The 16029-nt window shown below is 63.4% G+C and overlaps 1 protein-coding gene across 1 annotated transcript in view; it reads left to right on the top strand.

Annotated features, from left to right (window-relative positions):
* The window catches only part of MLLT1 (MLLT1 super elongation complex subunit), a 62675-nt gene that overhangs the window by 43815 nt on the left and 2831 nt on the right, over positions 1-16029 (top strand). The window contains 6 exon segments of the mRNA XM_059388784.1: positions 535-678; positions 4292-4417; positions 8396-8673; positions 8675-8951; positions 13019-13106; positions 14996-15104. Of these exon segments, the coding sequence (XP_059244767.1) occupies positions 535-678; positions 4292-4417; positions 8396-8673; positions 8675-8951; positions 13019-13106; positions 14996-15104 (1022 nt within the window).

Raw genomic sequence — 16029 nt, 5'->3', positions numbered from 1 at the left:
GGATAGGCCTGTCCCCGATCATCAGTGACGCCAAGCATCTTCTCGTGCACCTGTCGGCCATTTGGACGTCTTTGGAGCTGCCCCCCACTCCACCAGGAAGGGAGCACGGGGTGGAGACTGGAATTGCAGGCCTCGGAGCCTGGACTCAGGACCCTGTACTGCCACTCATCAGCCGAGTCTCGGAGCCTCGGTCTCTCCGTTTGTTGATGGGTGCCATGAGGGTCGAAGGAGAGGGGCTTCTCCACCAGCAGGAGTGTTTCCTGTAACTGTCTGAGAACATCATTCTTCATGGTCTGTGTTTCTCTCGTGGAGCCTGGTTTGCTGGGTGCAGTGCACATAGTAAGTTAAGTTATTTTGGATAACGGAATAGAGAAGGAGGCGCACGAGAGAAGCAGATAAGGGCTTGAGGGGGAGAGACAGGGAGCCCTGGCACAGGAGTGGGTAGAGGCCACCGGCAGGGCGTGTGTCCTGTGGCTGTCCCCCTGGCCTCCTGCCCGCCCCTCTGAGGTGACTTCCTTGTCTTCTTTGTTGAAGGAGGAGCCCCGGAAGGTTTGCTTCACCTATGACCTGTTCCTGAACCTGGAGGGCAACCCGCCCGTGAACCACCTGCGCTGTGAGAAGCTCACCTTCAACAACCCCACCATCGAGTTCCGGTACAAGCTGCTGATGGCTGGCGGGGTGAGTGAGCCCCTGCTCAGATGGGCGCCAGGGGCGCCGGCCGCTCCAGCGTGGCTGCGGTGCGGCTGCTGGTGTGCAGCAGGCTCGGTGCTGGGGTGCTTGTGGGTCTCCCAGGCCCGTCTCTTCCGCGTTGTTGGGTGCCCGAGACCTGGAGGGGCGGCCGCCCTGCGTCGGATCCGGGTGTCCCGAGTCGGTGCCGGGGCGTTGTCCACTGTGAATGACTAGTGACTAGTTACCCACAGAGTTTCCTGGTTGACTGTGGTTAATTAGCATCTTTCTCCATGGGAAGGAGGGGTGGGAGGAACGGGCGTGGGGCCAGGCTGTGAGCGTGGCGAGGCGCAGGAGGCGGCTTTGAACCAGATCGGCAAGGCCGGGCTGGGACTGCGTCATCTGGGGAAACAGCGGAGGCTCCCTGTGGGGTTCCCTGGTGATGCGCGTCGCCTGGCGGCTTTGTCCGAGGGAGGCCAACAGAGGCGTCAGCTCTCAGAGCCCAGGCCTCTAGGCTGGGCTTCCGTGTGTGGTGGCCCCGTGCTGGGAGCACGGTTGAGAACCGGAGGAGGGGCGCTGGGCGTGGATGGGATGCTTGGGTATGGAGGAGGAGGGGTGCCTTGGGAGAGGCTGGACCATGTGTGCCGAGGGAGGGCCAGGCTGAGGACGAGGGGCATCCCAGAGCCCCCGTTGGCACCCCAGCATCGCTGGGCATTTGCCCAGCCGCCAGCCAGGAGGGCGCGGGTGCGCATGGTGGGCCCGGCTGCCCCCCCCCACCCCCGAGCACAGGAGTCTGGTTGGGCTTCTGTAGGCCTCCAGAACAGTTCTTTCCGACTCAGCTGGGGCTTTTACACTTTTTCTTTTTCTTTTTTTTTTTTGAAGACTTTATTTATTTGACAGAGATCACAAGTAGGCAGACAGGCAGAGAGAGGGGGAAGCAGGCTCCCCGCCGAGCAGAGAGCCTGATGCGGGTCGCGATCCCAGGACCCTGAGATCATGACCCGAGCCGAAGGCAGACGCTTTAACCCACTGAGCCACCCAGGCGCCCCTGTTTTTCTTTTTTAATAAAGGAACTCACTTATTCATTGTAGAGAATTTGATTATGTGCTGCCGGGTTCCTTATAAAAAATGAGTGTGTGATTATCATCGAGCACGTGATGGCTGACGGGAACAAACAGGGAGGTGCTGGAACCCGTTCACAGAGGCGTGTGTCCTGAAGTTTGCCTGCGCGTCCCGGAAGAGCCGAGGAAGTGGGTGGGGCTGCCGGGGTCTGGGCTGCTCCCCAGCTTGGCTTCACCACCTACTTTCTGTAGCCGGACGCTCCCAGAGCATGTCTCCCAGAGGCTGCGTAGTCAGCCTGGCTTTGGGAGGCACACGGTGCTTAGCATTCCTGGCCTCCCAGAGCTCTGGGACCCCGGAGTGACTGTCCCCCGCTGCCCCCTGCGTAAGGAGGTTTTCTTTGCTAAGAAGAGATGAAGGCTCGATGTGCATCATCAAAACATATAAAACTGGAGGGCGGAGGCGGCGACGGGGAGAAGTTGGGAGTGCAGGTCTGGCGAGCCGTTGGGAAGGGCCAGTCGTGGAAGGAGGAGGCAGAGCCTGGCGCGGTGGTCTCTGCCCGGTGCTCCTCACTCCAGGGAGGGCCACCTGGAGAACTGAATGGTTGGTCAGGAACTTTCTCACCCTTCGGGGCTCTAGGCCTCTGGGGCTTGCCCTGGGCTGATAGCAAAGCAGGGCTCTCCGGTCTTAGGGCAGCTGGAACCATGGATAGGATAGTAGCTCCCAGCACATGAGTCGTGGTCTTCCTGTGCTGTTCTGAGCAGAGCATCCCCTTTGGGGCTGGCATTTGCTGTCCTGTGGCAGGTGACCTCAGACCTGCCTGAGCTGATGTCGGTGCCGAGAAAACCAAAGTCGTGAGCCGACCCATAGGTTGGTGAGCTCTGCCTTGCTGGTCGCCCCTCTGCCGGCGGTCTCCTGGAGCCCCGTGACCCTCGCCCAAGCTGCGGGCACCTGCTCAGCCGTGGCCAGACGAGCTGTGCTCCTTGCTGGGTGGTCAGAGGTCCGACCCCTCAGCTCGCCCCATCGGCAGCTGAGCCGCACGGAATAGAAGCTCCTTCTGCGACCGAGGGTCTGTATTTCCGTCGGGTGCGGCGGGTCCTCACAAGGTGCGGCGGCGGAGGTGGAAGGCGTACTCTTGGCTCACTTGACCTCTCTCAGAGGCGGCTGTCATGGGGGAGAGGGACAGGAGAGGTGATCGCTACATTGTCCGGGAGCCGCGTCCGGCCGGGACAGTCATTAGAAGGGGAAGAAGAGGCCTGAAGGCGAGCGTGGCGGGAAATGCGAGTGCAGGAGCATTGGGACCTGTCTGTGCCCCTGGGTCGGGTTGTAGTTGCTTCTCTGTGTCCGGCGAGTCCTTGCAAGCCTGAGAACGTGGGGCTCTGCCCGCGGCCCGGGCTGCTCTGCTGGGCTCCGGGTGCCATGGCCAGAGTGTTGTGCTCGGACAGGCTGTGGGGAGCCACCGGGGAGCCGGGGGCCACGGGGCAGGGGCACGAGGGGCTTCGCTGTGCTGCTTTCAACCCCGTGGCCCCTGACGCCAGCCTCCTCAGAGGAAGGGTTTGGCTGGTCAAGGAACCCCAGGTGCTCAAGTTTATTAATGATGCTTTTTCTATGGAGTTTAAATGCTTTCCCCCCCTTTTTCCTTTTTTTTTTTTGTTTTTTTTTTCACTGTGCGCTCTATTCTTCTGTTCTGTCTCGTTGCTTGCTGGAAGGTTCCCTCTGAGTGGCTGGCCGCTGGTCATGTTAACGTGTAGTGTCAGTATTCGGATGACCTGCCCCAAGCCTTCTCTCCTTCAGCAGGTGCGGCAGGAGCCTGGGAGCCGCACTGGACTCGGCCAGTGTTTCCTGGGAGCACCTCCCGGCAGGATCCCAGGCCCTTCCTCCTGGCAACAGTCGGCTGACCGAGCCGGGCGCCCGCCGCTCTCCCCCGCAGGCTCGTGCTGCGGCTTTTGCAGAGAGCTGCTCCCACCCCTGTGCAGTTCCCTCCTGCCTCTGCCTCCCATGCTGCCGGTTCGGTCACCTCCGCCTGCTGGACCACGGAGGAGGGTGCAACCCCCCCAGGAGATGGGGGACCCGGCCATCCACAGTTGCTCGCTCTGCCGCACGGCTGCCCAGTGTGGGTGTCTGGCTGGCCTCTTGCCTTTCCAAGCCGTGCTTCTGGTCCTTCTAAACCGCAGCGTGCAGGTCAGCTTGGGCCACAGCTGCCTTCTCGTGCTTCTCGGCACTCTCCGCCAGTCTTCGTGGCCTGGCCCTCCTGTCTGCCGTGCTCCGGGCTCTCCTTCTAGAGGCCGTGCGGCCACACCAGGGCCCAGCCATCCTGGGACCCTGGCTTCTCTTCGCTCTACGCCTCGAGCCCGCTTCGCTCCAAGCACTCAGCCCCCCAGCCCCTCGTGGAGGACAAGCCTCTGATTCTTTGGGAAAAGTGGCCTCCGGCCCTCCCTTGCTCGTCCGCCAGAAGGCGCTCCCACAGCCTCCGGCCAGGCTCCTGAAGGCTGACTTCCTCTTGCCGGTCAGAAATCCAGCCTGCCTCCTTGCTCACTGATAACGTCTGTCTCTTCTTTATCACTAGGTGATGGTAATGCCCGAAGGAGCAGAAACGGTGTCCAGGCCCAGCCCCGACTACCCCATGTTACCCACAATTCCACTCTCTGCCTTCTCTGACCCCAAGAAGACCAAACCGTCCCACGGCTCCAAGGTTAGTGAGGCGGAAGGCCCAGTCACGTGGGAGCGCTGGGGCCCAGTGGTGGGTCCTGGGCTCAGGGCGCCCCCTCTGCAGAGCTGGACCTTCCGTTCCCAGACTCGCTCCCTTGGCTTCTTCCTCTTGGAGCACTCGGCTCCACCGGGCAGCTGCCTGCCGTTGCGGAGGGTCAGCGCCTGCGGGAGCACGGATAGCTGCGGGACTGCAGGCTCTTCGCCCTCTTCCTCTTAAGGCCAGAGAGCCCGCCCCGTCCTCGCTGCTCCCACTGTGTCCGTGGGCCTTAGGACCCCTCAGCCAGGACCCCGAGAGTCTCACGTGGTTGGGGGCCACGGACAGAGCGTGTGCGCGACGGCCGTCCAGCTCCCAGGCCTCCTGAGCGTGGCCAGAATGCCCCATCTGCCGGGGCTGGGTGCCTCCTCCCCGGACTGTTCCAGGCTTGGCCTCCTTCTTTGGGAGCAGCTCTCGGTGCAGACTGCTTATTTAGGGGAAGGGCCAGGTGGGACAGTGTGGTGAGGAGGCTCATTTCCCCCAAGAAGAAGCATTTTTGTCTCTTGTCTCAGTCCTGTTGGGCAGGCGGCACTGTGCCTCCCCAAGACCTCTCTCTGAACTGTTAAGGAGTGGTCACTGGAGCCCTTCGGATAGGGTCCCGATGTGTATGCAAGCTCAGGAGTGTGTCCTGTTCTCCTGTAGCTGCCTACGGGGCTCTGTGTCCCAGAGGTCAAGCTCCTCGGGCGCTCGGGGCACCTGCCTGTCCTCCCACACCGACCGCACGGGTTTATCCACTTTGCGTCTTTGTGTTTCTCTTGCTTCACTCACTTGTTGGGTGCTGTGGGCTTGGGGCGCCCCAGGTGGCCTGGGCGGAGCTCTCGGCCTGTCTTACAGCTCTCCTTGTCAGCAGCCCGGGAGGAGAGCTGCATCCCCCAGGCAGGGTCTTTCTGGCACTTTCCACAAGGCCAGTGGGTTTCTGACATCCTGGATTTGTCTGACTTACGCGGTCCAGACGTGTGTGGCTGGAGTCCAGGCACGGCTGCAGCTCGGGGGTTTTCTCCCCTGCTGGCCCCCCGGGCCTGTCCTTCCCTGACGCGTGTGGAGGGGAAAAGGAAGAGAAACTCTTGCAGAAGATCTGGTGGCTTCTCTCTCAGCCATCCACAGTTATTTGGGGCTCTGGGGAATAGGAGTAGTAGGAACTGACATTTCTTCTGTATGTGTCACTTGCAAGCCACCCGGACACCACGAGGGAACGCCCTCCTGAGTGGCCAGGACACCGCCGGGGCTGACAGGGCTGCATCAGCGAGGGCTGCTCGCAGCCTCTCTCGCCAGGGTCTTTGAGATCCCCAGGAGCCCCCAGGCCGGAAGTGCGTGTCTGGGGCGGGGGGCAGTGTTCACTGCGCAACCCGCCCCCCCCCATCCCTGCCCCAGGCTCTTTCTCCCCTCAGGCACTGTGACTGAGGAGGCACCTGCACGGGGGTTTCTTAGGCAGCCAAAGGCAGGTTCTTCTCTGCTGGTGGCTCTGCAGCCTTCTGCTTCTGAGCCGGCCATCTCCCTCTCCCCTCCCCGGACGGCACAGCCTTTGCGCCAGCCTCTGTCCGGCTGAGGACCTTCCTTTGGGCACTGGCTGTTCTTCCCCAGATTGCTTCTCTGCAGCCTGGAGCCAAAAGGTCCGATCGGCCAGGCCACATACTCTGGGCAGAGGGGGCTTGGGGGGAAGGTTTGGGTCCTTGTACAACCTTGGCCACTGGCCTGGGGACTGCTGGAGAGTCGGGCTGTCGCAGCCCTCTGCAGATCGTTCCCTGGCGGTTCTGTCCGTAGAGGGCGCCCTGCCAGGCAGGGATCGGAGCCTCCTGGGAGCGGGATGGGACCCTGGGAGGCTCACACTCCCATAGGGGTGGTGCCCTCCGGCCCCCGCCCGGCAGCTCCCCTGGACCACACACATGGGGCTTCATGGGCACCTGCCCCTTGGTCTGATGGCAGCCACTTGGCCCAACTGACCTCTCTCTAAAGCTTGGTTCTTAGTCATTTTGGGGGTCACTAACAGCTTTGAGAATATGACTGTGATGAGTGCTTACGCCTGGGAATATCTACATTATGCTTGAGTTAGTGTGTGATTTCACAGAGCCCGTGATCTGGGGGTCCATGTGCAGCCTCCCCGCCCTGGGTGAAGAGCTGCTGCTGCTGCAAAGGGTGGCTGTGGAGGTGGGGTGGACCCCAGGGCTCGGGGCTGGGGAGCTGGGAGGTGGCATGACGGAAACTACATTGGAGGCGTTGGCCAACGTGCCTGTTGGCTCTGCTTTGCCCCGCCTCTTGGCACTCGGATGGGTTCGTGCAGCCCCAGCAGGCACATGGGCCCTGCAGGAAGAGGCTGGAGTGGCGTGTGGAGTTTGCTTCCTGCCTCCCTCCTTGGGGGAGCACCTTGTGGGGTGGGGAGCCCCGTTATGCAAGCCAGGCCCAGGGGGGCTGCCCCATTAGACGGGCTGTGAGGGCTCATGCTGTGAGCATTCCTTCCCCCGGCCCTGGTGACGTAAGAGCTGGGGCCACAGCCCCCTGGGCAGTGTTTCTCCAGGGAGGTGACAGCGACCCACGGCCATGTGGGGCTGTCCCCGAACCCTCTGGCACTGATGTGGGTAACCGATTTGCAAGAAGACGGCGACCCGAGTGGATCAGAGGTGATCAAGGCTGCGCCTTCTGTCCCTGTGGCTCTCTGCTGGGAGGGTCCCGTGGCAGCCTGTGGGAGCAGCAGGGGCCTCACTGCTGGGGATTTTCCTGCCCTCTCCTGCATGCTCCAGGCTGTCCCCTTGGCACTGGGGGTGAACCGGTGAAATGTGGCTGCCTGTGTGGTGCACGTCACCCTCTGGTCTGGCTCTATTGGTTTCCTGGTGTCCTTCGTTCTGCAGAGCCTTGGGGCTCCGCTATGCACCTGGCTGCCTGAGTGGGCCGGAGCCCTTAGCAGCTGACCACAGGGGGCTCCTGTCTGGCATACCCAGATATAGAGGGTGATGGGGGGGTTTTGATAGGAAGGAAGCCCGAACAAGGTGTCCCATGGGGCTCCTGCCTGCAGACTGCGCCAGCTGCTCAGGGCGGCGGGGGGTTGGTGGCAGTGACCACAGCGCCCTCTCGGTTGAGTGCTTGCTGCCTGCTGGGCCCTGCGCCATTGCCCAGTGAGGTAGGTGGACCTGCCCTCGTTCAGAGGAAGCCTAGGTGTGCAGGGTTGGAGCCCCCAGTCCAGCCTTCTCAGCAGCCCGGCTCAGGGCCCCTCTCTGCGTCCATCCCCAGAGGGAGCTCCGTGACCTGGTGGACCAATGCTAGAGTCTGGGCTCCACCCTCAACCCTCTGAATTTTCAAGGTGGACACTCAAGAGTTGGACGTGTTTTAGAGACACTGCCCAGGTGGCTTTGATTCCGAGAGGTTTAGGAGCTGTTCCGCACAGGGCCTGGGAATCCAGCAGGTGCTCAGTAAATGCTGGCCATGGGGGTCAAAGAACAGCTGTGCTGGGTCTGCATAGGGGCTGGGGTGGGGGTGACCAGGCAGGAGGCGCGCAGGCTCTGTGTGGGGACAGAAGAGGGGGTGCCTGCCTGCTGGTGCCCCCCCAGCCCCTCCCCAACACCACGCGCAGTCTCCACTCGCCTGGGCCACGGGGAAGCTGCGAAGTGCCGGCGTGGGAGCGGGTCGATGTGGCTTGCCTGTCTCATATCTGACTCACCGTGTGCTCTTCTTGAATCCCTCAGGGAATGTCAGTTCAATTCAGAGGGGAATCTTAGCCTGCAGTCGCCCGGGACCTGCTGACACTTCCTAGTAGTTTAAAGGGACAGCTCCATTTAAAACTCTCACCTGCTGCCTTACTTTTTCGCTTTATGGAAGATTTTCTCTAGCTGAGTCTGAATCAGGTGGATTATACTTTGTAGGGGTCGGGGGAGGCGGAGCAGGGCGGCCCCGAGATGCCATCTGACCGTGTCTTTCCCCTCCTGCCCGGCATTTCAGGACGCCAGTAGGGAGAGCAGCAAGGCCTGCAAGACCCACAAGACCGCCAAGGAGCACCGGGAGCGGCCGCGCAAGGACTCCGAGGGCAAGGCCCCGTGCAAGGAGCCGGAGCGCGAGCAGGCCAGGAGCGCCAAGGACGCCGCGCGGAAGCTGGGCGAAGGCCGGCCGCCCAAGGAAGAGAAGGCCCCACCGGCCAAGGCCGCATTCAAGGAGCCCAAGATGGCCCTGAAGGAGACCAAACTGGAGAGCATGTCCCCCAAGGGCGGGCCCCCGCCCCCGCCCCCCCCCCAAGTCTTCCAGCAAGCGGCCAGCCGCCACCGACTCCCCCAAGCCCAGCGCCAAAAAGCAGAAGAAGAGCAGCTCCAAGGGGTCCAGGAGCGCCCCCAGCACCTCGCCCCGCACCTCATCTTCCTCCTTCTCGGACAAAAAGCCAGCCAAGGACAAAGGCAGCGCCAAAGGGGAGAAGGTCAAGACCGAGAGCGAGCCCAGGGAGATCAAAAAGCCCCCAGAGGTGGAGGAGTCCAACTCGGAGGACGAAGCCTCCTTCAAGACAGAGGTGAGGTGGCGCCTTCCCCGCCCTCCCCTCCTCCCCCCCCACCGCCCCTCCACCCTGCCCTCTCTCTCCTCAACCTGAGCTGCTTGAAGCCTGTTGGCCCGAAGGTCACATGAGGAGGCTGGGGGCCAGGGTCCCCACTTGCTCTTTGTAGCTTTGGGCAAACCTCCACACCTCTCCAAGCCTCAGTTTCCCCTCCCGTCAGGCAAGCTAGAGACAGTGCTTAGGGAAGAAGGGTTTTGGTGCTTGGTTCAGAGCCCTCTTCTGTGGACAGCTCCCTGCACGGGCCAGGGTCTCGGGGACCGATCATGGGTCACCGCGGCGACTTCCCTGGCCACCGCAGGGTCATTCCGTCTGGAGACTCGCTCCCCCTGCTCCTGGGGCATCCCTGAGCGTCTTCCTCTGCTCTTCTGGTCTGCGAACTGCAGCTGGCCGCTGGGCCTCCCCGCCTGCCCTCCCCTCTGACCACCTGCTCTTGTGCGCGCAGTTTGCAGCTCCTGCCGCAGCAGCTTTTCTAGGCAGCGCTGAAGGTCGCCGTTAGAGACGGCTGAGCCGTGGGGCAGCCGGTAGCCAGATGGCTGCCTGGGGAGCCAGACCTCCCAGGGGCCTCCGGGGCGGCCCCCCTCTCCCCGCTGCTGTGTGGCATCTGGGGGTCAGAGGACAGGTGCTTGGCTAGAGGAGTGACTGAGTGACCCCCAACTTGTGTCACCCGTCCCTGCCCCCACTGCCTTTTTGTGTTTCCAAATCCTCACTCAGTCTGGGAGGCAGAAGCCTTGCCTCTGGTGTTGCCGCTCAGAGCTCTGCTGGGACTTGGAGAGTGGCTCCCGGGGGCAGACTGTTGGAGGCGATGGTGTGGGCTTGGGGCGACGGTTTGGCCCGTGGGTAACCATGCGCCCCGCTGGCTTAGGGGTACACACAGAGCTGTAAGTGACGTGTGCCCCATATTCCTCCATCTGCCAGTGACCTTGGAGCCCCCCGGGACGGGGCCTGTTCTCTGGAAGCCCCCAGCAGTCCCGGGCCACAGCGGGAGGTCACTTGGCGGCTGGAGCTTCCTTGGCTGCTGGTAGCAGCTGTTCCGGCTGCCACCTCCTCCGTCTGCCCGGCACCTGCAGCTGGGGGCCGGTGCCCTTCCCTCCTCACCTCAGCTGCTTTCAGGCCAGGCCTTTCCGGGCGCACGGCTGGCGCACCTGCACGGTGGGGGAGAGGTGGGGCCCCCGCCCCTGATCGGCACACGGCGACCTGCTGCTGGTGCTCAGGCCGCCTTCCCGGTGTGGTCATGTGGGCAGGCTATGTGGGGCACTTCTTGCCCCTGGGGGTGGCTGCCCTGTATGGGCTGGCTGGACATCCGGGGTCTGTGGCCTTGGGCACTGTGTCCCAAGAGTTGCTTGAGGAAGCCTGGGGGTTATCCTGGCTAAAGAAGAGCTTCCCATGTCCCAAGAGACCTCTGAATGACAAGGCTCTGCTGCTAGAGGTCCCTGCATGTGTGAGATTCAAACCACCCACAGGACGCCAGACGGTGTGACTCGCGAGCTTTTGCCAACCCTGGGACCGCAGTGAGGTGCAGGTGTCTGATAGAGGAGGCGGGCTAGCCTTCCAGACACAGGCCTCCCCAGCCCTTGACCCTGGGGGCTGTGTGAGGCACCAGCACCCAAAAGTTCTGACCGTGTGAGGACCCCGAGTTGCCGTTCCCCATAGCCCTCAGAGGTGGCCGGGTAGCTCCTTGTCGGTGGCCCTGGGCCCAGCTCCCCCGTCGCTCCGGTGGCTTTTCTCTAGTCACTTTGGCCCCCGGGGTTCCTGAGCCAGTGACCCCCATCCAGTCATGCCCTAGAAGGCCCTCCACCCTCCTTCTGGACACTCCACGTGGCCTGAGGGCCGGGACACTTGGGCAGTGCTCACAGTGAGCTGCCGTGCGCTTTCTGACCTGCATCTTCTTTAGGTTCTTTCCGCTGAAACCGTTTCTCGGTTCCCTTCCCCTGCTCTTGGGGTTGGCGTGGAAGGAAGAGGGACAAGTTCTCCTGAGAAGGGCGTCTCGCTGCTTGGCAGGGACAACACCAGTGCTCGCCTATCTGACACGGGGCCCAGGCCGGTTCCTGGGGGCTCCCCACATTCAGAGTCTGCTGACCTGAGTCACCCAACCAGGCACTGCCAAACCCCGGTCTAGTGCTCGGCCCTTCCTGCCCACGCCCCTGGCCCAGTCCTGTCCAAATCCTGTGTCCTCAGAGGTCAGTGGCACAGTTGACCTCGAGCTCGGTGTGCTAACATCTAGTACAGACACACATTTTAGCAAAGACCAGCAAAGTCGCTCTTTCATAGATAGGTAAACTGAGGCTGAAAAGCAGAGGTGCTGATGAGAAAGCTAGGGTCTGAACCCGGCACGCCTGCACCAGGGTAAGAGCTCCAGGGTCTGCGTGCCTGTGGGGCCACTTGGCTCTAGGCCTGTTGGGGTTTGGGGGTCATGCTGGTGTGTGTCGCACGTCTTCACTGGTCTGTGTTTGATGGCTGTCTAGGCTGGATTTCCCAGCGAGGGCTCCCCAGGGAACATCACTGGTTGGTGGGAAGGGGGGTGAGGAGGGGTACGCAGGGCTACACACATCGCGAAGGCCTAGAGTGGCTTCCGGTGGGCTGTGCTAACCTGTAGAAAAAAAAACTTCTTTAACTCGTCAGGTGAGAAGTGTCCTATGCCTGGGCAGCCAGCATCACTCTGTGGGTCTGTGGGGTGAGGGAGGAGTTGGGCCCTCCCAGGGCCCCTTCCTCGGGCTGGGGGCTGCCCTGACTCCACGGGTCATCTTGAGGGGCTGTCCTGTTCTGCAGCAGGCCAGGGGCTCTCATGCGGCGCCAGCTGGGACTGAACAGGCACTGCGGGCTGCCTACACCTGTCTCCCGGCCCCCTCTTCCCTCCTTGTGATGGTGTGTGTGTTGGGGGGTGGGGGGGGCGCCTGGTCCCTGGTGCTGAAGCTGTCTCCCTTCAGAGGGTCCCCAGAGGCTAGAGAGGGCTGGACAGGCCCTGTCCCAAGGACAGACCTGCTGGGGCCCCTGCACGCTGGGGTGCTCTGGGCCAAGGCTGACCTCCTGAGCTGCAGGCTCTGCTCTTCTGCCCTTTGGAACCCGTGCCCCTGGCCCACGGCCTCCTGGGCTGCCCCTTTGGAGTAGCTTGTTGGCAGAAACCAAGGGCCCGGGAACAAATGCAGCCTCCGTTCTGCCAGAGGCTCCTGTCCCCTGCTTGTGTTCCCCAGGGCAGGTGCAGCTTACAAGTATCTTAACCAACCCCCCCCCACCAACCAATCCTAAGGTCTGGTGTCCTACTTTGGCGTTTACTGCCCCCTGGTGGCTGGGCTTGGGGCGACTGGCCCCGGGAAGAGAAAGGAGGGGCTGTGACCGCCTGTAGCATGATGGGTCCAGCTCGGGTCCACCGCGGCCTCACCCGCCTGTCACGTGCACACAGCCTCATCGCGCGCTCAGGCACACGGTGGGTGGTAGCACGTGGTGGGAAGACCGCTTTGGGTCATGCCTCAGCCTTGGGACGGGTTGTGAGGAAACCGGGGGAGAGAGAGAAGATGGGTTTTGTACGCACCTTTCCCTTCCGCTGATCCCCGCAGGACCACGGCCCACACCAGCCAGCGCGGCCGCCGCCGGAGGAGGGCAGGGCCCACAAAGAGATGAGCCACCACAGACGCGCTGTCGCTCCCGACCCCCCCGCCCCTCACCGCCAACCCTTGCACAGCATTAAGATCTTAACTAGTTCTCTGTCCTCCTGCCCCGGGGGATGGACAGACTGGACGTGTGGCCTGCAGCTTGTCCTGGAACTGCTAGGAATTTCAAGTCCCTTCGTTGTATTTTGAATGCAAACTGGTGTCCTGGGACGAAGGGGGACCCAGAGCTTGTGTGAGCCTTAGGCCAAGGGTGCTGGGCTCTGGCGCCTTGGTGACCCTTTGCCTCAGGGTCTGGGTGGAGACTGGCCAGGCGCTCCGGCATCCAGAGGGCATGTGCTGCCCAATCGTTCCCTCGGGACTGAAAGATTTTCTTGTTTTCTCTCCCTCTGCCCTGCCCATCCCCACTGCCCCGGGCTGAAGTCTGCGCAGTCGAGCCCATCCAACTCCAGCTCCAGCTCCGACTCGAGCTCGGACTCGGACTTCGAGCCTTCCCAGAACCACAGTCAAGGTGCGTGGTGTGGAGGGCGGGCGGGGGACGGGTCTCGGCGCCCGCGGAGTATTCTTGTGCACGGGCAGGCCCTGGCCGCCTGGAGCCAGTGAGGCTCAGGGGACTGGGCTCCAGAGGACGTCACGACTGTCTTCTCCGCACCGTTGACTTGCATGGGGGTTCGCTCCCCACCTGAGCGTCCGCGCACCCCGAGTCTGAACGCCAGAATCGCTCGCGGGCGCGCTCGTGGGGCGGGTGATAGGGAAGGCCCCGGGTGACAGGAAGAGTGGGGGAGCCCGGCCCTGGACGTTCCCAGACCAGGCCCCCAGACGCGTGTCCGTAGGTTTGTGGAGGCTCAGGGTGTCCAGATTAAAGAGCGACACAGAAGCAGCCCCCCGCCCCCCGACCGGGGGCCGGGCGTGAGAAGTGGGGCTCTTCCCGGCTCCTTGGTGTTTGTCTCCAAGGGGGGCCTCAGCTTTGCCTGCCTACGGCCTTGGGTCTCTGGAGAGGGGCCCGTTCCTCGTTTGGGCCCCACCCCTGAGCAGACACCCCTCCTAGCCAGTGCCCCTGCCCCCAACAGATAGAGGCTGCGTTTCCTCTGCCTACCCCCCACCCCGTCCGCACCTCACCCCTGCCCCATCTTCACCCACCCCGTGCTCACCCCTCCCCCACCCCCTTCCCCTCCGGCCCCCACACCCATCCCTACGGCCCCCACACCCATCCCTACGGCCACCTTAGCATGGCTCTCTCATGGCAGGGGGGGAGACAGTCAGGCTCAGACCCCAGCAGTCTGCGTTTCTGCCTTTTCCCTGCGTCCCTTTTGGGAAGGCTGGAGGGGGAGAAGCCCAAAGTCCCACTTGGCTGCCCTCGGGTGCGGAGTGGGCCTGGGGGCCCCTGGCCTGCAGGGTGCTGAGGTGAGAAGGCAGCCAGGGGCTCACCCTCAAACCGGAAACATTACTTCTGGCGGATGGGGCCAAGGTTTTCCTGCCCCCACAATCTCGAATCTTTTTTCAAGGGTTGGGGAGAGCTGGGGACTGGAGCATGTGCAGGGGGTTGGGGGGGTTGGGGTGGGGGGAGGGTCTGGGCTGGAATTCAGACGGCAGTCGCTGAGGGGAGTGGGGGTTGGGATGCTCAAAGCCCACACTCTCTCCAAGGGTTCTTATCTACGGGGAAGGGAGGGGGAACCTGCCCAGGCAGGATCATGTGACCAAGGTAATTGAGGGCTTTGTGTCCCTCTGTTGCCTTGGTAACAGGAATATAAACCAAGATGCCGTCTGTAGGGGACTGGAACTGTGAGCCTCTGGAGAGAGGAGAGGACGGTTGGCCCAGAGCAGCGGAGGGGGTTGCCGAAGGGCTGGGCAGGCCCAAATAGGGGCACAGGCAGCCCGGGAGGGTGCTGTAGCCCCCAGGTCTGGCTGCCTCGCCCTCCCTGGCCGGGGCTGGCTTGCTGGGGCTCTAGGCAGAGGCTGTGCTCCCTGCACCCAGAGCAGAGGAGGGCTGCCCCATCGGCCTGGGTGATGGAGAGGCCCTGCAGTCCTGCTGCAGGCCAGGGGCCGGAGACCTGTGCGCAGGACCAGGGGCCAGAGGCCTGCGAGCAAAGCCAGGGGCCAGAGGCCTGTGCGCAGGGCCAGGGGCTGGAGTCCTGCGAGCAGGGCCAGGAAGGTAGGGGGCAGAGGAGCCACGGGGTCCTTCAGGAAGAGGGTGGCCACGGGGGCCTTTCTTAGGGGTGGGTGGCAGACCTCACTCTGGCGGGAGGGACCTCCGAGGCAGGCTTGCATGGCTGTGCTTTGGGGTCATGGTTTCAGGAAGCTCCATGTGGCCTCTGAGTGTGCAGGGGAGCCTGCAGGGTCCGGGCAGAGCCCTGATCTTCCTTCTGCGCCCTCCTCTCTCTCCCTCGCCGCGCTCCCCAGGCCCCCTGCGCTCCATGGTGGAGGACCTGCAATCCGAGGAGTCCGACGAGGACGACTCTTCGTCAGGCGAGGAGGCCTCTGGCAAGACGAACGCAGGGAGGGATTCCAGGTGCCCGGGCCAGCGGGGAGCGAGCCGGGTGGGCGTGAGGGCGACCCGGGGTGGCTCGACCTGCCTCTGCTGCAGTTGGGGGGCTTTGGGGAGGTAGGGCCAAGAGGGCAGTGTCCGTGGAGCCCCCCCCCGCCCAGCCTGCCTGGGGGCTGCGTGCTCGGTTCCATGAGGCTGAGGCTCTCTAGACGGCCGGCTGGCCGGAAGGGCAGGGGTGCTGAGGGCACGACGCGCAGGCACCACCAGAGAAGGGAGTGAGGCAGTGCCCGGCAGCCCGGGGCCAGTCCCGGTCCAGGCTACACGTTGGTTCGGGGGGAGGGGGGCTTGTTCCTCTGCTTTGGGGCCAGGAGGGCACCTCCCCCCCACCCCACCCACATGGGTGGCACAGGGTGAGGACAGACTGAAAACTCTCCTGGGAGCTGCGGACACCCCAGCACGGGGAGATGCTGTGGCTGCCCGCTGGTCTGGGGAAGGTGACGTCTGTCCTTTCTTCGGAGCAGGGTGAGCCAGGCTCCTCCACTGGGTACCCGCAGACCCCTGGAGCGAGCCTGCCTCCAGGATGGCTGTGTGCTGTCAGTCTCCAGCCCAGGGCAGGTGTCGGCCTCGGCGCCGGGCCAGCAGATCGGCTGGACCCGGGAGTCAGCAGCCCGTGTCTCGGAGAGGCTGGGCGTTGAGTCTGCACCCCCGAGGGTCAGGGAAGCCTGACGGGGGGCGCGAGTGGTGCTGTGCCGGTCGCAGTGGCTACCTTGCCGTCCTGAGAGCTGCGGCCGAGGGAGGCTGGAAAGGGGCTTATGCTCTGGTGGGCAGGCTCGGGGCAGGGTGGATGGGGCTGATGGGGCTGGGCCAGGGTGGGTCAGGACCATCCAGGCCAGAAGGAACCGAATGCAGTGTTTCCTGCCCTGCCCGGTGTGGTGCAGGGTGTGGGGGG

Source organism: Mustela nigripes, chromosome 2 (assembly GCF_022355385.1).
Source record: "Mustela nigripes isolate SB6536 chromosome 2, MUSNIG.SB6536, whole genome shotgun sequence".
NCBI lineage: Eukaryota > Metazoa > Chordata > Mammalia > Carnivora > Mustelidae > Mustela > Mustela nigripes.
The sequence above is the reverse complement of the archived record's forward strand: the minus strand, read 5'-3'. Positions and strand labels throughout refer to the sequence as shown.